General features: G+C 41.4%; 1 protein-coding gene across 2 annotated transcripts; it reads right to left on the bottom strand.

Annotated features, from left to right (window-relative positions):
• Positions 1 to 182: 182 nt before the first annotated feature.
• LOC122879184 (cytochrome P450 27C1-like) lies at positions 183 to 22,131 on the bottom strand. Of its 2 annotated transcripts, XM_044203016.1 has the most exons (10): positions 20,817 to 22,131; positions 18,552 to 18,955; positions 17,192 to 17,382; positions 16,608 to 16,801; positions 13,566 to 13,775; positions 11,016 to 11,179; positions 9,991 to 10,157; positions 9,619 to 9,697; positions 8,557 to 8,760; positions 183 to 1,371 (listed from the first exon to the last, which is right to left on the bottom strand). In XM_044203016.1, exons 2-10 carry the CDS (start codon positions 18,834 to 18,836, stop codon positions 1,252 to 1,254), a joined length of 1,614 nt encoding a protein of 537 aa, XP_044058951.1. In that variant the 5' UTR covers positions 18,837 to 18,955; positions 20,817 to 22,131; the 3' UTR covers positions 183 to 1,251. The 2 variants fall into 2 exon arrangements, with proteins under 2 accessions (XP_044058951.1, XP_044058960.1); XM_044203025.1 differs by lacking the exon at positions 18,552 to 18,955.
• Between the last annotated feature and the right edge of the window lie 125 nt (positions 22,132 to 22,256).

Here is a 22,256-nt window from a genome sequence, read left to right as displayed (position 1 = left end):
TGCATGTCCTAGACTTTATAATGTTCCTTTTTTTTTAAATGATGTGTTGTGCTTTAAAAAATGACTTGAAGATGAATTCACCCTAAACACCGACACCATTGCTCTAATCCTTTCTAAATGTACCTGTACTTTACTTGAATATTTACATTTAATGCAACTTTATACTTCTACTCCACCACGACTCAGAGGCAAATGTTGTACATTTTATTCCACTACATTTGTCTGACAGCTTTAGTCACTAGTAACGTTTCAGATTACAATATTTCATACTCTTCCTGTGCACTTAAAAGCATGTATCTCCAATTTTGAGAACTAGACCATCTTGGTCAGGTGGGCGATAAATAACACCAACAATAACATTCTTTCCACCTGAGAGCTCTAAAAAAAACTGATTCCAGCCCTGCCTCACTTCAGAGAGAGATCATACCAAATTTTAAATTCATAGTCACCACGAATAAAAAGAGATAGTCAACCTCCAGATCTATTCTCTCTTACTTAGTGAACTGAATTGTATTTAGGTAGTCTAAAGATTTCTCTAGAGTCCTCTGTAAGTCATGTTTCTGATAAAGCGATGACAGAAAAAACACATAGGTCATTAAATTGAGTTTCATTATAAAAACTGCAGAGGTTAGAGGCATCAAATTATGAAAAAAGTTCTAGGTCAACATCAAAACTGTGGCTCAAAGGGCTTAAAGACCTGGCCTTCAAAATCAGATTGATTGTTTACAAGGTTTCAAACCTGGAAAACAAACTAATCCCAGGAGAAAATAAAATTGGTAGAACAGTGACAAATTTGAAACTCTGAAAATGTATTGGAGAAACACTGTAAACAGAGTGCTGCAGTTGTGAAGAAGAAAATGTTTTTTTCAGCCAATCAAAACATTATGCAAGCCTTCAAAACTTTTTCAGTCTTGCAAAACCTTTTTATTAGATTTCAAGCTTTCAAACAATGAGTTTCAACCTTTCGAAGCTTTTTTTCAGTATTGAGATATGGCATGATATTCATCCCATACAAGAACAGCTTTTATCTTTAAATTATTGATCCATTACTATTTTTGTGTCCTTCTCCCTAACAGGAACAGGAGAAAGTGAGACACATTACTTGCCTGTGTAAAACCTCAGTCTCCCACCCATCGAACAGTGAAAGGTGTACTAAAATTGTATTTAAAAACTGTATTTAAAAATTCCTAATAATGAATCAGTGCTTTTAAAACATACAATACAGAAGATTTTATGGAGAGGAGTCTGTGTCTAGTTTTCCCTGTCGATGAACTGCAGGTTGATGGGGGCAGCAGGGCAGAGCAGGCCATGGGTTTTGGCCTGGACATCAACAGTGAGAGGAGACACGCCAATGTGGAACCTTTGAATGAGCTGCAGAAGGAGCAAAAACACAGAGATATCGATCAGATTATATGACTCATTTTGATAGTGACACATTGTCTATGAATACATTTATAAGTGTGTTTATCTAGAAGCCAAACATCTTTAGTAGCATAGCTGGGAACTGGTATGCTTCCTCTGGCCATTGATTGGCAGATTCAACTAGAATTATAGCTGCTGTGCAGCTGTGAGTCTGGGCCGGGCATTTTGAGGAAGAAGAAAGAGGAGGAAGGTTAAAAAAAATAAGACTAATGCAGCTCAACATCCTGGACCAAAGTTATTTAACCTTGATGTCACGCTTCACTAATCCACATAGCACAATGGCTGAGTAAACATTAGCGTGTTTATTCTGCATCACCCAAGCCTCAAACTCACAACAGCAAATCATGATCTTGCTGAGCTACCTGGCAAGCAAGAACTCATTTGTTAGTTTGGTATCAATTGAGCAAAAAAATGTGAGAGGAAGCAACTGAGGCTTGTCAAGGGCTGGGTAATGAGTTAATAATTAGAATCAGGTATGTTAGAGTGGGGAGATACCTAAAATATGACATATTAAAATAAAAAAATAAAAAACCAAAAACATTTTGATGCATTGTGGGCACAATTTTTAAAATGTCAAAAATCTGGCTGGTTCATTTGTGAAGGACAGTCTAAAGATGCAGTGTGGGAAGTTTGGTGTCGATTGTGTAAAAAATGTGGGAAGAGATAGGTTTAACTAGTGTAGCCCAGTGGTAAATTCGGGTATTATAGTGTAAGGGAAACTGGGTGGGTTATGATTGATCCCTCTTATTCTCAAAACCCAGTGACATGACTATGAAAATGTAAACGTTTATTTACTTTAAGTAAATAAGTGACAACTGATTTTCAAATAAGTAAATACTAATTTATTTTACATGATTAAAGGGAGATCAATAATTTGTTATTTTATTTCATGACAGTGATTAAAACTAAAGGTTAAAGTTTATATTATTTTGTTAAATAATATCAGAGGTTTTATGCAGCTATCCTTTTATTACTTTATCCTTCCTGTGTTTATGTGACTGCTTTTTATTTGGTCATTTGAGTATTCACGCTGTATTGTGAGTAGTGTTTGGCTGCATGCACGTAAAAACGGGGTACACGTGACAGGAGAGAGGGACACGGATGAAAAGTGCTGGAAGCAGTTTTTCCCTCGCTCGTTTTTTTGGCTCGCTCTCTCTTGCTGGACCCGTGGGGAGCACGGGACGCTCGCACGTTTAGAGAGAAGGAAAAAGACGCTAAAAAGAGCCACTAAAGTCGACGAAACTGAGAGGGAGGTTCAGAGAAGGGGACCGTTTGTGACTGAGAAACGAGGCCGGCGACCCGTCTGACGGAGCGGACGCCGCGATCGGAGGTAGCCGAGCTAGCTAGCTAGCCACGGCGGGCGCACACGAGGCAGAGCTGTTGGTTCATCGCACCGCACCTGCGTATCCGGACCAGTCTTTTCGACGCTCTCAATGTTTTGTAAGTGTCAGTTCAGCGCACTCAATGTTTTGCGAGACCAAAACAGGCCTGCAACGTTGTTTTTCTTTTTTTCTTCGTTCAATCGGTACCGTGGTGAGTAAACTGGAACATGTGAGCATGTATGTGTGACTGGGCCCAACGCTGCATTAGCTAACACTTGTTACAGGACACTTGACACGTTTTTGTAAAGTTCTCTGTGCATTCTCAATATTTAGGAAAGATATAAGGGAGGAAGATTTTTACACCCCTTATTTTGGTATAAAACGTGTGATTTAAAGGGATTAAGATTATTATTTAATTGTTTGGGATATCTTTTGGTTATTTATTTTTGTACATTTTGTCATAATTAGGGACTTTTATATTGTGTTTTAGGGGAAGTTTTATATTTCATTTGCCAAATCCTTTTGATTCATTAAACAAGGGTTTTACCCATTTATTTTTCTAAACTAAAAACCATCTCTGGGTCTCATTATTGTTAAATATTCCTGTCAAAAGGTTTTACAATTGAGTAGAAACTCATTAGGTGCACCTTTGTGGTATCCACCTGAACTACAACGAACCCAAGCACCCTCATTCTCACGTATGTAACATACAGAGTGGTTGTATGGGTGCTACACTAGTTTTACAGTTTTTGAGAAAAACAGAGTGATGGACTTCATAATTCCTGGCAGCTTGAAGCATGTGAACTATTCTGCTCAAGTGGGCCTACTTTTTGGTGAAAGTTGCAAAGTGGTAGTACGTATAACTGATTTGTTATGAATTTTCAAAGTGTTAAACTTTAGACGGTTGCTGTAGTGCCACCATCAGGACTATTACATATACATATATATATATACACACAAGACGGAGATGGGCGAGATGCGATAACAAGGCTACTCCAGTAACCCTAGTCAGAGGGGTTACATGCAAAGGATGTGGGATGAATGGTTACTTCGAAACCCACAATCAAGGCTTACAGCGAAGCAACTAGTAGCTCAGTGTTCCAACATCCACAAGCGGCAACTGCTATCACAACTTGAGATTGACGAGATACAACACAAATACTACGGCAAGGGGGAGCCAGGACAACAGGTCAGAGGGGAGCCAGCGGCGGCTCCCCAACCAGAGATTGGGTACGAAGCCCCAAGTGCAATCACGCTGAACGAGGCAGTGACTGACCTGAAAGATAAGATCATGGCGAGGATGAATGCAAGGCAACCCCGACGCCAATTACAACGGCTAAGTGAAGTACCATCAGAAAGTCTCCTAGAAGATGTGAATGCAGCATTGAGGGCAATCCCTAGACAACCATCATTAGCTGTGCAGCAGCAGTGATCCTCGAGATGTGGTATCCACCTGAATCATAGAAACTCATTAGGTGCACCTTTGTGGTAACTGAACCAAGCACCCTCATTCTCACGTATGTAACATACAGAGTGGTTGTATGGGTGCTACACTAGTTTTACAGTTTTTGAGAAAAACAGAGTGATGGACTTCATAATTCCTGGCAGCTTGAAGCATGTGAACTATTCTGCTCAAGTGGGCCTACTTTTTGGTGAAAGTTGCAAAGTGGTAGTACGTATAACTGATTTGTTATGAATTTTCAAAGTGTTAAACTTTAGACGGTTGCTGTAGTGCCACCATCAGGACTATTATATACATATATATATATATACACACAAGACGGAGATGGGCGAGATGCGATAACAAGGCTACTCCAGTAACCCTAGTCAGAGGGGTTACATGCAAAGGATGTGGGATGAATGGTTACTTGAAACCCACAATCAAGGCTTACAGCGAAGCAACTAGTAGCTCAGTGTTCCAACATCCACAAGCGGCAACTGCTATCACAACTTGAGATTGACGAGATACAACACAAATACTACGGCAAGGGGGAGCCAGGACAACAGGTCAGAGGGGAGCCAGCGGCGGCTCCCCAACCAGAGATTGGGTACGAAGCCCCAAGTGCAATCACGCTGAACGAGGCAGTGACTGACCTGAAAGATAAGATCATGGCGAGGATGAATGCAAGGCAACCCCGACGCCAATTACAACGGCTAAGTGAAGTACCATCAGAAAGTCTCCTAGAAGATGTGAATGCAGCATTGAGGGCAATCCCTACCACAACCATCACTGAAACCAATGAGCTGATATACGCCTCAGCAGCAGTGATCCTCGAGATGCTTGGCTATAAGAGCAACCATGGGAGCCGTGAGAAACAGTACCCATCATAGAAACTCATTAGGTGCACCTTTGTGGTATCCACCTGAACTACAACGAACCCAAGCACCCTCATTCTCACGTATGTAACATACAGAGTGGTTGTATGGGTGCTACACTAGTTTTACAGTTTTTGAGAAAAACAGAGTGATGGACTTCATAATTCCTGGCAGCTTGAAGCATGTGAACTATTCTGCTCAAGTGGGCCTACTTTTGGTGAAAGTTGCAAAGTGGTAGTACGTATAACTGATTTGTTATGAATTTTCAAAGTGTTAAACTTTAGACGGTTGCTGTAGTGCCACCATCAGGACTATTACATATACATATATATATATATACACACAAGACGGAGATGGGCGAGATGCGATAACAAGGCTACTCCAGTAACCCTAGTCAGAGGGGTTACATGCAAAGGATGTGGGATGAATGGTTACTTCGAAACCCACAATCAAGGCTTACAGCGAAGCAACTAGTAGCTCAGTGTTCCAACATCCACAAGCGGCAACTGCTATCACAACTTGAGATTGACGAGATACAACACAAATACTACGGCAAGGGGGAGCCAGGACAACAGGTCAGAGGGGAGCCAGCGGCGGCTCCCCAACCAGAGATTGGGTACGAAGCCCCAAGTGCAATCACGCTGAACGAGGCAGTGACTGACCTGAAAGATAAGATCATGGCGAGGATGAATGCAAGGCAACCCCGACGCCAATTACAACGGCTAAGTGAAGTACCATCAGAAAGTCTCCTAGAAGATGTGAATGCAGCATTGAGGGCAATCCCTACCACAACCATCACTGAAACCAATGAGCTGATATACGCCTCAGCAGCAGTGATCCTCGAGATGCTTGGCTATAAGAGCAACCATGGGAGCCGTGAGAAACAGTACCCATCATAGAAACTCATTAGGTGCACCTTTGTGGTATCCACCTGAACTACAACGAACCCAAGCACCCTCATTCTCACGTATGTAACATACAGAGTGGTTGTATGGGTGCTACACTAGTTTTACAGTTTTTGAGAAAAACAGAGTGATGGACTTCATAATTCCTGGCAGCTTGAAGCATGTGAACTATTCTGCTCAAGTGGGCCTACTTTTTGGTGAAAGTTGCAAAGTGGTAGTACGTATAACTGATTTGTTATGAATTTTCAAAGTGTTAAACTTTAGACGGTTGCTGTAGTGCCACCATCAGGACTATTACATATACATATATATATATATACACACAAGACGGAGATGGGCGAGATGCGATAACAAGGCTACTCCAGTAACCCTAGTCAGAGGGGTTACATGCAAAGGATGTGGGATGAATGGTTACTTCGAAACCCACAATCAAGGCTTACAGCGAAGCAACTAGTAGCTCAGTGTTCCAACATCCACAAGCGGCAACTGCTATCACAACTTGAGATTGACGAGATACAACACAAATACTACGGCAAGGGGGAGCCAGGACAACAGGTCAGAGGGGAGCCAGCGGCGGCTCCCCAACCAGAGATTGGGTACGAAGCCCCAAGTGCAATCACGCTGAACGAGGCAGTGACTGACCTGAAAGATAAGATCATGGCGAGGATGAATGCAAGGCAACCCCGACGCCAATTACAACGGCTAAGTGAAGTACCATCAGAAAGTCTCCTAGAAGATGTGAATGCAGCATTGAGGGCAATCCCTACCACAACCATCACTGAAACCAATGAGCTGATATACGCCTCAGCAGCAGTGATCCTCGAGATGCTTGGCTATAAGAGCAACCATGGGAGCCGTGAGAAACAGTACCCATCATAGAAACGAAGGCTGGAGGCAAAAATCAAGGAGGCCCGGAGAGAAGTGAGCTAACTGACAGAGGCTGAGAGAGGTGCAATGAGAAAGCAAGTACCCAAGAAGTACAACCAGATGCCCATACCTGAAGCACTCGAAACTGCCAAACAAAGGCTCCAAGCCTTGGTCAGCCGCCCAAAGAGGTACACGAGAGATAATGAAGCCAGAAGAATAAACCGGCTGTTCGCAACTCAACCTGTGAAAGTGTACGCTCAATGGCAGGGTAATAACAGCAGAGCAGACCCACCAAGGCTGGAAACTGAACAATACTGGAAAAGTATATGGGAGAGGGAGGCATCACACAACAGCAATGCACAGTGGCTGGTGGCTCTGAGAAAGGACCACAGCAACCTCCTTGAACAGAATCCAGTCACCATCACAGCGGCAGACATCCAAGAAAGAGTCTCAGGTATGAAGAACTGGACAGCACCGGGCCCTGACAGGATCCACACCTACTGGCTAAAGAAGCTCACTGCACTCCACAAGCGCCTAGCAGCACAAATGAACCAGCTGCTAAGAGATGGGACGCACCCTGAATGGCTTACCGAAGGGCGTACAATCCTGATCCTGAAGGATCCTGCAAAGGGTACAGTCCCATCCAACTATCGGTCAATAACCTGTCTCTCCACAACATGGAAGCTCATGTCAGGCATCATCGCGGCTAAGATAAGTGGACACATAGATCAATACATGAGCAAAGCACAGAAGGGCATTGGCAAAGGGACCACAGGAGCCAAACACCAACTACTGGTGGACAGAACAGTCACCCAAGACTGCAGAACCCGACACACCAACCTGTGCACTGCCTGGATTGATTACAAGAAAGCATATGACTCAGTGCCACACACATGGATCACTGAATGCTTGGAGATGTACAACATCAATAGGACTCTAAGAGACTTCTTTGCAAACTCGATGAGGCTGTGGAAAACCACCCTTGAGGCCAATGGCAAGCCACTTGCACAAGTATCCATCAAATGTGGCATATACCAAGGAGATGCTCTGTCCCCACAGCTGTTCTGCATAGGTCTGAACCCCCTCAGCCAAATAATCAACAAGACTGGCTATGGATACCGACTCAGGAATGGGGCCACCATCAGTCACCTCCTCTACATGGATGACATCAAGCTATACGCTAAGAGCAAGCAGGACATCGACTCACTGATCCACACCACCAGGATCTACAGCTCTGACATTGGGATGTCATTCGGGCTGGAGAAGTGCAGTCGAATGGTGACAAAGAGAGGGAACACAGAAGGGGACTCACTCCCAGAAGGAACAATAGCAGACATTAAGGATGTCTGCTATTGTTACAAGTACCTTGGAATACCACAGGCAAATGGCAACCTCGAAGAGGTAACAAGGAAAACAGCAACTGCCAAATACCTCCAACGAGTAAGGCAAGTCCTAAGAAGTCAGCTCAATGGCAAGAACAAGGCCCAGGCAATAAACAGCTACGCCCTGCCAGTGATCAGATACCCTGCGGGAATAATAAGGTGGCCAAAGGAAGAAATACAGACCACAAACGTTAAGATGCGAAAGCTCCTCACCATGCATGGAGGGTTCCATCCCAAATCCAGCACCCTGAGACTGTACGCTAGCCGTAAGGAAGATTACAAATTCTGAATTTCTCTTCAAACTTCTTGAAGTGTATAGCTACGAGTGGATTAATTCCTTACCCTTGTGAGAGCTAGATGCATCTCTAACTCTGCTATTCTCCTTCCAATGCAGCTCCTGAGTCCGTAGCCAAAGGGAATCGAGCCAAAGTTGTCAACGCGATCTGTGGACTCTTTCCGTATCCAGCGATCCGGTCGGAAGTCTGAAGCATCAGCAAAGTTATCTTCATCCAAAGATGTGGAGTAGTGGCACAGGGCCAATGGAGTCTAACGAAGTGAGAAAACAGAAAAATGTCAGCTGGACTATTGCACATGCATCTGTACAAGACAGAGAAAAGAAGAGCGATGTATGAATAATGCAGGATCATGTTACATCTAGTTCCACTGTAATGTTTTTGGCCGACTCTTTTGGTCACGCAATTGTAGTTTCGCCCAGACGACAACTGTAGCCTGCCCAGGCTACAAATGATGTCTGACGCGGCTACAAATGCCCCTAAGCAAGGCGACAGTTGTCCCCTGCTGAGGCTACAAATGTCGCCTGCCACGACGACAATTCTCGCCTGCCGAAGCAACACCTGTAGCCTCACCGAGGCGCAAAGAAACAAGTGCCCCAAGTGGGACTCGAATCCCTGTTGGCAGGAACAAAGGCTCTCTACCACTGAGCTATCTGTGTAGGTTATTGTCAAGGTTGCTTTTTTGTTTTTTAAATTTAGGTAAAAAACAAAAGGCTACTTACTGGCTAGCGTGTGCATTTGTAGCCTCGGCAGGTGACAAATGTCACCTCACTTAGGCACATTTGAACAGGGGTTCAAGTCCCACTTGGGGTTCTTCTTTCTTTGCATCTCGGTGAGGTGGCAATTGTTGTCTCGGCAGGCAGCATTTGTAGCCTCACCAGGGGACAATTGTCGCCTGGGCAAGGCTACAGTTCTCGCCTGGGCAAGGCTACAATTGACGTATTTGACGCTTTGCTGAGGCGCAATTTGCATCTCGCTGAGGCACAAGTATGCCTCCCGAGGCATTTTTGTAACATGCCTGTACACTACATTTCTAAGGTGTTGATGGTCTACTTGGCTTTCCATACACACTCTAGAAGACTTGCATGTATTATGTCTCAATCAATCTTACCCCTTTGGGGATAAAATATCCGCCCACCACCAAGTCATCCTGGGTAATCCGTCCATTGCCTGGGAGAACTGGATAAAATCTGCTCCCAGGTAGGGGTGCACAAAGACTGTTATTCAACAGCACTATTAATCTTGTAACAAAGTTTAATTCCAAGATAACACAACATGTGAAAGCCACACACAAAGAAAGATAATGAACAAATTAAAGAAACTCGTGAATATATTAAACAAAAGCAAGCCCTAATTTTTAAAGTCTATTAAACTATATGGTGAGTTGTTTCTAACATTGCAAGTAAGAGCAAACCAACAACATGAGATGTCATTTTCTAGAAAAGAAAAGGCTGGGAGAGTATGAAATCCATGCAGTTTGCACCTGAGAGTTTCTTTGACCAGCCCTCTGATGAGAGGCAGACGAGGGACATCGTCAGCTGTGGCAACTGCTCCAGGTCCCAGAGTCCTCATCACTTCTGTAAAGATTTGCTGCTGTATATGAGGGTGCCGCGCTAACAGGTAGCTGGCCCAGGAAAGGGTGAAGGATGTCTAGGAGAATAGAAAAGGATATTTTCTTGTATTTTGTATTTGTTGTATACATTGCTCTTTGAATGTGTAGTATATTAGTATCGTTCATTAGCTCTTCCATTAAATCTCTGTAGAGATGTTGCTATTTTTTATAAAGTTTTGCAATAGCTTGGACTTCAATGCAAGCTGATATCAGAGTTTCAATGATGTTGCGGAACCAAGATCATAGATATATCCCTCTCCCCATCTAACCAACTTGCACCTACCCAACCCCAGCTGGGACAGATGCTGGCAACACCTCAGACAAATCCAGAGAAGAATAGTGTGACAAAAGCACATCCAAATACAGCTCTAAAAGGCTTAGCCCTCTCCCACATCTTCTCTTCATTATCTAACATCCATCGCCCACCCAACTCTGTCCCTTCCAGTGTTTCCTATTTCTGTATTACCAAAAAAAAAATATTTCAATTACCTGAAACCAACAGTCTTAATTATTTGAAAGTGCTATCTAATTAAGTTCTAATGAGAAAACACATGAATACACAACACAGATGTCTGGTAGAGGAAAAAAGACCAAAGCCCCCCAGTGTAGATCTAACAAGACAAATGACAAGAAACTAAATCTGAGTGAATACAAGTTTGTCAGTGGAATACTCTGTAACCCCCCCCATTCACTGCTCTGACCTGACGCTGGCACAGCTACACAGGCCGGATGTGGCGCCAAAAACCCAACCCTTGAAACTCAACGCTGACTCAAACACACATGTGTGACTCCCAGCCCCTCCACCTCCTGCTAAAGCCATGCTCACTGCACCTCCACACTCCTCAAACCCCTCCCTTTCCTTTAATACTTCTGAATAAACACAGACACACACACACCGTGTCGACCCCAGCCAGTAGCATCTCCGTTACGTTGGCGTAGATCTCCTCTATGCTCATCTCCTTGGTAATGAGCATGTGTGTGAGCAGTCCCCCCTTTACCTCCTCTCCCCGCTCCAGCTGGGCCTTGATCTCTGTGAGCCTCTTATCAACGTGAATATGGCCTGGGATAAGACAGAGACAGAGAGGGTGGGATGAATGGAAAGGGGAAGTTAGGAGGGAAGGGGAGGTGAGGGAGGGTAGAAAGGGAAAGGAAAGAGAGGAGAGAACAGGTTAAGTAACAGAGGGAACCCATGATCTCACAAGCCCATGGTATAGCAGTAGAGATTTATATGCAAATCAACATTCCTTTCTATCGATGCCAGGCTATTTATCCAAAAAACTTTGCAAATACTTAACCATACCTAAGCTTTACTGTTTTGTATTTTAAAAAGTACCAGAGGTAAAGCATTATCTAACATATTTACACCTCAAAAACAAGATGATGATTTTTTTTTAAAGATTTGGCATCAACTTGTTGGACTGGAGAAAACCTATTCTGAAAACGTATGAAGTGGTACTTTAGGTCATATATCTCTCTGCCCCAACAGTTTTTTGGATAATGCAAAAAAACGTTGTGAAGTCATTCTGGTCACTCAGAAAAAAATGGACAAGAAGGGGCATTACACCAATATACACATGAAGGTCAGTTTACTTGTCATGGGGAACACTTCTCAATCTGTGAAAACAGTTGTATAATGTCTTCTGTGGCTCTGGAGAAGCTTAGTTAAATTTGAACAAATAAATTCAAGATAAAGAATACAAGATAGATTTATTGATCATTTTATTGATCATTTTTGACAACACTGGGCTGTATAGTGAGATTTTGTTTTGTAGTTCGATTTTTGCTACTCAAAAAAATTATATACAGTAGATCAGTCAATAAATAATAAGTCGTAGAAATTAAAACTATTTTACATGGTGGAGTGCTGAGAATGATTTTAGTAGTCTCACAGCCTGAGGGAAGAAGCTGCTCTGTAGTCTGGTGGTACAGTGGACAGTGGACAGTGGATACTTCTGTATCTCTTTACAGATGGCAGCAGGGTGAACAGGCTGTGGCTGTGGTGGGTACTGTCCTTTAGTATCCTTTGGGATGGCACCTCACCTCACCTATATCACTGATGCTTGGTAAGTTTGTACCAATGATCTTCTGAGCGGTTTTAATCACCCACTGCAGAGCCCTCTGGTCCTGGGCTGTGTACATCCCATGCCAGTTTGTGATGTTTCCATTCAGGATGCTTTCTATTGCACCTCTGTAAAAGTTAATAAGAACATGACACAGGAACTTTGCCTGAATTTTTTCTGAGCTTTCTTGACCAGGGTGGAGATATGAGATATGGTGGAGATATGATTCCCAGGAACTGGGGGGCTCCAGTGTGCATGCACTACAGTGGAGGAGGAGGTTGTGACCACCAATCCAAACTGTCTGGGGTCTGTTGTAAGGAAGTCCAATATCCAATTACAGAGTGTGGTACTCAAGCCCAGAGTGTTTCCAATTAGATTCATGGGAGAGATTGTGTTGAATGCTAAGCTGAAGTCAACAAACAACATTCTGATGTAGCTGTTGCTATTTTCAAAATGTGTGAAGACTGAGTGGAGGGAAGTGCAGATGGCATCCTCTGTGGTTCTGTTGGTTCTGAAAGCAAACTGGTGGGGGTCCTTGTTGGGATGTTGTTCTTTATGTGCTGGAGAACGAGTTTCTCAAAGCACTTAATCAGAATTGGGGTAAGAGCCACAAGGCGGTAGTCATTTAGACTAGACACTGCAGACTTTTTAGGTACAGGGACGATGGTGGCTGTCTTGAAGCAGGTCGGAACAATCTCCTGTGACTGATAAAAATGGCAGTAATAACATTAGCCCAATTAATCAATTATTAATTAATTAATTATATTAAAGCTTAAAGTTATACATAATTAAGGACGTGGCTGCTTTGAGTGACAAGTGGGTGCCTTCTCAGGTGGCTAGGTTCTGTCCATGTTTTATACAGTCTATGATACTGACAGTGGCTGGTCTTCTGGAGGCAGAGTAGACTTTACAGTTAACTCTTTGTTGGGGAGATCAAAACGAGCATAATATTTGTTTAGCTCATCTGGTAACATGGCCTCACACATGATGTGGGTGCCCCTACTTTTGTAGCCTGTGATGTTTTTGATTGCCTGCCACACATCTTTGGTGTTGTTCATAACAAAACCTCCATAGCCTCCAGCGTTTTTGGAACTTGACCCTTACTAGGATTATAAATCAGAATAACTGTGCCTCCTCTGCTTAAATGTTATTTTTTTAATCTGTCTCTTGCGAGTTCCCCAAGTTTTTGGAAGTGCAGTACTAAATTACTGGAATACCCTTTGAATATGACAGTACTCCAGTTACTGCAGGCAGACAGTTCACTGGAACATACACATATACTAAGAGACAACATACAAGTATACTAAGTATAGTATAGTATATAGTATATAGTACAAGTATTTATGGCCATACATGGTCAAAAATTACAAACTGCAAACCACTTACTGAATTTGAAGATGCCATCCCAGGAGAGACAGAACTCCTCCCATGGTTTGGGGATGAGAAGTCTGAGCCACTTGGGTATTGCTCCGGCATACATGGTTGTCTTGAAGGAGCGGAACATGAGGTCAAGTGCACTGATGTAGTCTTGGGTTTCCTGGGGAATCTCATCTTCCAAACAGCCTAGTCGGCACTCGTACAAAATGGCTGCCACACCTGTGAAGACAAAGGCAAGGAAGAGGGAGACAGAGTTTCAATGATCTTTTCTCTTCTTGACCAAAAGTCATCTCAAAAGTAAAACTTTGTTGCAAAGAAATGATTTGTCTAATCGTGTAAACTACTGGTCTTTAACTTTTTTGATAATATATCAATTTGTTCACAATTCACTCTGCTCCTTTCTCACTGATCAGACTTTTACCTTCACTGTCAGCTTTGTGGTTACACTGCCAGCTCTCTCGTTTGCGCTGCCTGACTTTTTGTTTGCAGTTCTGTCAAAAACCTGCTGTGGGTGGGTTTTTTTCAGGGGTGTGTCCCCATTGGCTTGTTCAGTGCCCTGGACACGGATGTATAATAATAATAGTACTAATAATAATAATTCTATTAATACATCCGTGGCCCCCTGACTGGCTGCTGCTGTCTGCCATATCGGAACAGTCAACAGACACTGTTGTTGTGATGATGGCTAACATTACCAAACAAAAACAACATTACTGAACAATTGTTAAATCAGTATGTGACATGGGATAAATGTGATATTTACTTAACAATGACCTGATTCTTTGTATAATTTTCTATAAAGAAAATTATCAGCTGGAATGTGTTTGTGCTCATGAGAGTTATGTCTGCACATACTGCTTCAGCCAGGACCATTTGGTGCTCCTGTTCAATTCCATCAAGGCATCAGACATAATATAATATGGAAAGATTTTATTGGATGATACAATACAGAACTATAATGTCACTTCATGTGCAAATTACAGGTGGGTGGAACAAAAAACAGAGTTCAGTTCACTTCCAGAGCATTTTCTGCCGTCTAATGGTCCGCTATGGGTTTTCTCCGGGAAACACTGGCAATGTGAGGGCCCATGATGAGACGGTCTCCTTGTCTGCTGTGGACATGTCATCTAGTGACTCTGACACTGCCTCCTCTCCATTTGAGGACATCTGTAGTGTAATACCGCAGTTACCTGACGGAGAATACACTGGTGTAAATAGGAAGATTTGTTGTTTGACAGGTGATGAAGCAGCATTCATGAAATGTGTGCGAAACAGTTTGGTGTCTGATGCTGTATCAGCATCATTTTCTGAAAGGTGCCATCTGTTGACCTTGAAGAACAGCAGAGGCCTGATGATTCCATCTGTAGTTACTGTCAAGGTTATTCATTCAGCAGAACACTGCATTCGACAAACCACAAACATTTCATCAGCAGCTCATCAATGCAGTGTTTCCCTTGGCAACCACATGGTCTGGTCTGACATAGGTTCACAGGATGTGTTCAATCTTGGTGATCATGTTATTGAAACTCCAGACAGCATTGACAATCATCAGTTTTGCATCCTGTCATTGTTTATCAGCATCTTCGGTTCAGAATTAAGCGAGTTACAGTCGATTTTCTGTCTGCACCTCTCAGTACACATTGTATTTGTTAACTAGCAGATCTTGACCGCTCTAATATGGCAGACGTGCAGACGCATATAGCAGCGGCCAGTCTGAGGCACCCCTGGTTTTGTATTTGTGCCTCATTCCTGAGCGAGCAATGGAAGATTTGGAGCACATAAAAGTATATTTTGCAAGCACATACTTTTTATTTTGAGGAAAAATTATACGCAAGCAAAATATAATTTCGTTTGAGCACACAAAAATCTATATAATAATAATAATAATAATAATAATAACCCCTCCTCTCTCAAACTCTTGCTCAGTCTGCTGGAAGACCGCTGCACACTAGCTCACATCATCTCTCTGTCAACCTCTCCACTCTGTGCGCGCTCAACATTGCTCTGCTGCTTTGGTGCTATGGGAACAAAAACCTGAGCTACCGTGGCTGAGTCGCTCTCCTCCTGGGCCTGTCTAGTTTGTAGCGCCAGTTAGCATCATAGCTAGGCTAGCGTTAGCGATTAGCAGACACCTGGAACAGTTTAGCCAATCAGAGGCAGATTAGGGTCGGGTCTTCCGTTCTAATTGGAGATGAAACCAACCAACCAGAGTTTACCTTCTCCAATTCTCCGATTGGTTGATTTTGTGGCACATTGTAAAGCTGTGTCAGGTTCAGTGAGTGTGCAGGCAAAGTTGAGTGAGTGTACAGGCAAAGTTGAGTGAATGTGCAGGCAAAATTGAGTGTGCATACAAAGTTGAGCACACACAGAGTAGAGAGAGAGAGAGAGAGAGACGATGTGAGCTAGTGTGCAGTGGTCTTCCTGAGCACTGAGCAAGAGTTTGTGAGAGATGGGGTTATTGTTGCACATAAATATGGATAATAATAAATATGGATAATAATAAACATGCAAATACATTTATTGAGCTCAGAATACATTTGTTTTCTCAAACGAAATAATGTTTTGCTAACATATAATTTCTCCTCAAAATCTAATGTATGTGCTTGCAAAATATATTTTTCTGTGCTCTAAATCTCCCATTGCTCGCTCAGGAATGATGCACAAATATAACGCCATATGCGTGAGGTTTCTGTCAGAACTGCAAACAAAAATCAAGCAGCACAAACGAGAGATCTGGCAGCGTAACCGCAAAGCCGACAGTGAGGGCAAAAGTATGATCTGTGAGAAAGAAGCAGAGTGAACTGTGAACAAAAGGACGTATCAAAAAAGTAATAGACCAATGGTTTTTACAAGTAATAAGTTTTACTTTTGAGATGACATTTTCTTCGCTTCAGTGGGTTTTATTCTTTCTCAGATTCTTATTTGTTTGATATTTAAGAAGTTTTGTTTGATTATACTGACACATATCTGATTCCATACACCGGCACTATCCTTTTCAAATCCATCCTGCCCAACTTTTAGTTCCTTCTCAAGTAAGCAACTTTGACCAACCTTCCATGGCATATTTGAAGAAAAGGTCATTCACATTGAGGACAGTTGCAGACTCCGGGGTGCGCATAGTACAAACTCTCTTGATCAGGTCATCTACCACTTGGTTCACATCATCAGAGAAGACTGCTACGTCACGGGGACGCATAATGAGCTGTCTGAGCACACTCCGCATCTTTAGCCAATGTTCTCCCTCCCTGGAGGACAGGATACCGGAGACATGGTGAATTTTGGCATTCCCATGTATTTTTTTTACTTTAATACAAGACATTCACAGACATATAGAGGAAATGGCTTGTTTTTATGAAGAATGGTAGTGATGAAGCTGTTGAAAAACTGCAAGTACTGATGCCAAAGGGGGCAAGTACAGTATTTCAGAGTTTATAGATACAAAAGCAGACTACTGAGAAGTAAAGGGCATGCACACTAAAGTGAGCTAATCCTAGAAATGTAGCCCAGACACCAAGTTTTGTACTGTGCCAATCTACACATATGGAAACTAAAGCGGTTATCCTGTCGACCCCAAAGTCATTTATTTCAGGAGGTCCTTATCCAGACTAAATGATCAAAGGTTAATGGGGACTCACGCTGAGATGAGGCCAGTGGAATGGCCTCTCATGTCTCTGTACTCCTTCCAAGAATCCATGTTAGCTCTCTGAGGGGTCATGCCCTCAGCCCTCAGCACCTCAGCCACCAGGTCACGGTCTGCCACAGAGACCACCAGCTGGGGTCCAAAACGGGATTTGAAAATTTTGCCATACTTCTTCCTGTGCTCCAGCTATAAAGCAGTAGTCACACCAATAAATTAGTAGTCACATTTATTTACATGATCAAAATGTAATGTAATATAGTATACCTACATACTGGCTATTAGGTTAAGTCTATGATTTAGCTCCCAATTGATGCTGATCAAATAATAATTATAATGGAATACATTTCAGCAGAATAATGTTTGCCAGTGGTGTCATTAGATCTCCAGTAGAACCAGTTTGTAACAATGCCATTACTTAATTCTTCATTTAACCAAGATAGGCTACCTTTATTTCTCTGAATGTAATGTCAGTAATAGTGGATATGCATATTTGAATGCATAGGGCAAATGGTGCTGTTCATACAGCTGCACTTGTTGCTTATCAAATAAACTATTACTAAAAATTTTAATAAGGTACTATTTAAGAAGACTGCTAGTGTGCCACAATCTATTTTTGAGTTTATATTCAGTCAAGATTTTCCAAATACTGATTGATATTTCTTTAGACATATAAAAACGTGTAGATAAGCAACTATCCAATCTGTCACTTGGACTAATTTCCACATCAAACAAAGAAACTCCCGCTCTAAAAAGTTTAAATTACTACATCAAATCTATTTTCCACTTTTACATGACTACTGTGGTTTGGAAAAAAGAATTTGTCCAACTGGGGGTAAGAGAGACAAAGAGAACTGATTAGACTTCAATAACGACAATTAATTAAAAATGATGAAATTCAAAAATAGAAAGAGGGTTGAATTCGACCTTACATTTTTAAAGATGTGTCATTATGCAGCGTGTGTCAATATCAATTTGTGTCAACACTAGATAGACGCATTGATCATCAGTAATTACTTGTCCGGATCTAGAGCATACAGCACAGCTTAAAATATTTTCTCTACAGACTGAGACCAAACCAATTTATTATATAATATAAGATTATTTGCTGCATCTTGGAATGGAGAAAACGTTCAGTATTTCTTGTAACTAACTGGAAGCTCATGCCTTAGAGTGGAAACCAGCGACCAAACACCTGGTGCGCTTTTACGCAACGATCTGTGCCATTTTACGCATAGGTGGCCCATTTGGCTGACGCTGAGAATACATAGGTTGGTGCCAAACACAAAGAAATTATTTCATCTGTCAAACCAAACTAGTAGGCCTAAGCACAAAAAGGCATGTATTGACATCATTACCTGAATTTCATGAACTCTGCTAAACCCGTCTCTCCAGAAAAACTCTATCAAGTTGGCTAGGGTGCTGGGTCCAGGCATCTCCTTCAGGGTCTTGATTCTGGTTTTCCCGCCATCCGCCGGTGTGATCAATTTCTCAGGTATGGCTTCTTTTTCAGCCGCGGAGATCCCAAAAGCATCGCTGGCTGCTGACTTGTGTATTGCGCGCAAAATGAAGAGCTGCTTATTTAGCCGGACGTCTTGAAAGTTCTTCCAGCATGCTGTCGTCAAATGCTTCAGGATTGCCATTATTTGGATACTTTTTGGTGTTCCCGTGAGCAAAAACGATTTATGTTTCAGTCTTTTGCAAAGTTTGCAGATTCACATCTGCATATGCATTTTCCTGGTATGCGCAAACACAGTCCTCCCTGTGTGGTAATGTAATGTTAGATGGGACTGGACTGTGGAACCCTATTAAATAGTTGCTTGTACAACCTCAGTAGTGGAAGAGGATTGGATGTTCGCTTCAAAAGAAGGAGGGATAACTCGGGTGTGGGCGTTTTCCACTCAACAAGCTGTTGGTTTCACTCTTGTTGGACAAGCTGTGCATTACAATATGCCAAAACACCGTTTGCTTACATCACACCAATCAGTCAGCCTCCCTTAATCCTTGTGTACACACCACACTATGAGGACTGTAAAGGGCAACTGAGGACAAGTTGTAAGTAGACCACATATGAGGTATGATTATTTATTATTAGTCCCACGTGTGTATGTGCGTCTGTGTGTGATTAGTAGGGGCGCCTGGGGACAGCTGCAATACCTTTTGCATTTATCTCAGTTACTCAGAGACTATTTGGACTAGACCAACCACATTTTTTATATATTAAACTAACATATGTCTGCTAATTACCCATACCATTTAAAGATGATTACATATAACATATCCTCAAAATATTTATTTGAATGGAAGACGTCTTAAAAATACATTAAATTTGACAAAGTTTTGCTTTTTGTCTCACTAAGCATAGTATTCTGAAAATATGTATTAGTTTACAATAATATTCTACTACTACTAATTCTAGTATTTATTTATACAATATTACAGTATTTATTTTAGTACTTACTATATATTTTAGTAATATTTATCAAATAACAGTTACTGAGTTTTGTTTGTTTATGCGTAGAACATAGGCCGAATAATGGCTTAGTATTTGCTAATGGACCATTACAATATTTAGATTACGTTAATATGAAATAATGAAATGATTGTGTTATTACATTATTAACTCCAATGATTATGTACCTCACAATGACTTGTGCATGTATAAATGTATACGTTTTAAGGTAGTCTTATTTTATTTTTTGTAATGGAATCATTATGCAACTATAGAAGACAACAGTTGACAATTTTATATTTTTGGGTGAACTATCCTATCCTATGTTGAAAAATACTGTTGTGTGGTCTGCTTTCATATGGCTGCTTAGCTTGTCAGAACATCATGTGCTAGCTAGTCACACTGATTTTGGCCCTGTTTACATCAATGTAAACTATTTCCTTGTATATTTACAGTAAGTTACTGGAAGCATGGTTGTCAGCAAGTTGCTGTATTTCAATTTACAATTAACTACTGTAATTGTACTGTAATGCAATTTACAGTATTTAGACCAATACTGTATTACTACAAAACAATATTTTATTGTATTTTTACTATATTTTGTTTATTTTATTTTGTGTGGTATATTTATACTGTCTTTTATTATATTGTATTGTACTGTAATATCTCCAGTTATATTAATATTGGTATATTACTGCTAATTATTATTATTATTACTAGTAGTAGTATTCTATTATAATTCTATAATGTTCTCCCATTTCTAATGTTGTAATATTACTACACTTCAGAATAACATTAGAAATCACAAGGCAATCCAAACATTGTTCTTAATTTAAAAGTAGATTTATGCAATCATCACTACATTTTAATCTCTTTAAACATTTTTTAAATTTGTTTTTCCAATAATTTTCATTAACATTTTGTCAGTGTTTCGACAACATTCAAATGTATGAACATTTTCCTGAAAGTTCAGCCCAGAGAACAGTGCAGCAGCAAATTTCTGTTGCTGTTTGACAACATTCAAATTCATTTTTTCAAATAACATTATTCTAAAAAATGTATTTAACCACAGGCTTCCAGATTTTTAGAAGCCCATTCTACTGATTACAAACAAAGCCCCAATGCTAGTACAGGTCTCAGGAAAAAACAGACATGAAAACATTTAAATTACCTTATAGGACTGGGGTTCCCAACCGAGTCCTCAAGTTCCTGTCCTGTTCCAGCTCTACTCTTGCACACCTGATTTAATTAACTTCTTAACTGGTTGAGCAGCAGAAACAGATCTACCTGAACAGGGCAGGCATAAAAACACGCAGCCCTTAACTGGATCAGGTGTGCCAGAATAGAGCTGAAACAAAAACCTGCAAATCAGGGTAACTTGAGGACTAGGTAAGTGGGAAGCACTGTCCTAGGAGAGAACTTGATTTACCTTACAAATCCTTGCTCACCTACAAGTGAGCAATAATAACAACAAGTGTCCCAATACCTTAACTACTGACTGTAGATGAACTTTTAATGAAGGGCATGTGGGTGGTGGCCATCAGGACACTGGCTGCCTACCACTGGCTCTCAGTTTCAAGTCTTCCATTCAAACTCCATCAAGGACCGAATTAAGCTGTTGACATGCGGGTTGATGGTCATCACCAACCTCACTTCTTGCTCCCTGTCTGGCAGAGCATTTCTTGCCATCATCAGGGTTGATCCTGACCAGAAACCTGTAAGCAATATCATACCATTCAATAAATATGCTTAAAAAGACTAATGCACTCAACCCAGTCCTCAAATTCCTCCTGTCCTGCAACTTTTAGCTCTTACTCTACTGTTGCACACCTGATTTAATTATAATACAGAAGTGTAATGCGGAAAGAAATTCACTTGCCTCTGAACAAGCTCCAGTGTACAGTAGTGCAGCAGCCTCCTGGTACTCCACGTTGAAGTCAAAGTAACTCCGGAGTAATTACGCTGTACGTTGCAGGCTGTAATCTAAAGCATTACCCTAAACTATGATGAATTTTCTGTTAACTAGTTAAGGTGTAGTTCCGTTTTCACCCAGTAGAGTGTACCAAATGCGTTAATCATATTATTAGGCCTATGGTACAAAAATCTCAAAGACAGAAAATCGTAGCCGTATGCTTTAAAAACTGGTCAGCAGTACTGTTAAATATGTAGTTGTGAAACGGCAAAAAGGAAATAAAACAGATGTGTACCTGACGATCTCTAAAAGGACACAATCTGAGTCTCTTACTCCTCCTCTTCTTCTTTATCCATCTGCTCATAGTAGCTGAAGATGTCCTCGGGGACTTGCTGGGTTGAAGTATAATGAGTTAAACTGTAGTTTAAACTGACCGCTTTGTCTAACCAGATCAATATTTGTCCCTCAATGCTTAACCCTGCTAGTAGTGTAGCACAGATTGCTGTAAAAGGCATTCTTATGCTCCGTCATCCTGTAGATTTGCAATATCGCATAAGCTACTTTTACAAATTTGGCAGTTTTTAAGTTGATTACAGTTTGTTTTTTAAGCTTATATGTGTTATTTACTTACCCATACATAATTATGTGTCAGCGTTTGAGGGATATACTGCACATACTGGTCATAAATAACGGATTTAC

This window comes from Siniperca chuatsi, linkage group LG1 (assembly GCF_020085105.1).
Source record: "Siniperca chuatsi isolate FFG_IHB_CAS linkage group LG1, ASM2008510v1, whole genome shotgun sequence".
Classification (NCBI taxonomy): Eukaryota; Metazoa; Chordata; class Actinopteri; order Centrarchiformes; family Sinipercidae; genus Siniperca; species Siniperca chuatsi.
The sequence above is the reverse complement of the archived record's forward strand: the minus strand, read 5'-3'. Positions and strand labels throughout refer to the sequence as shown.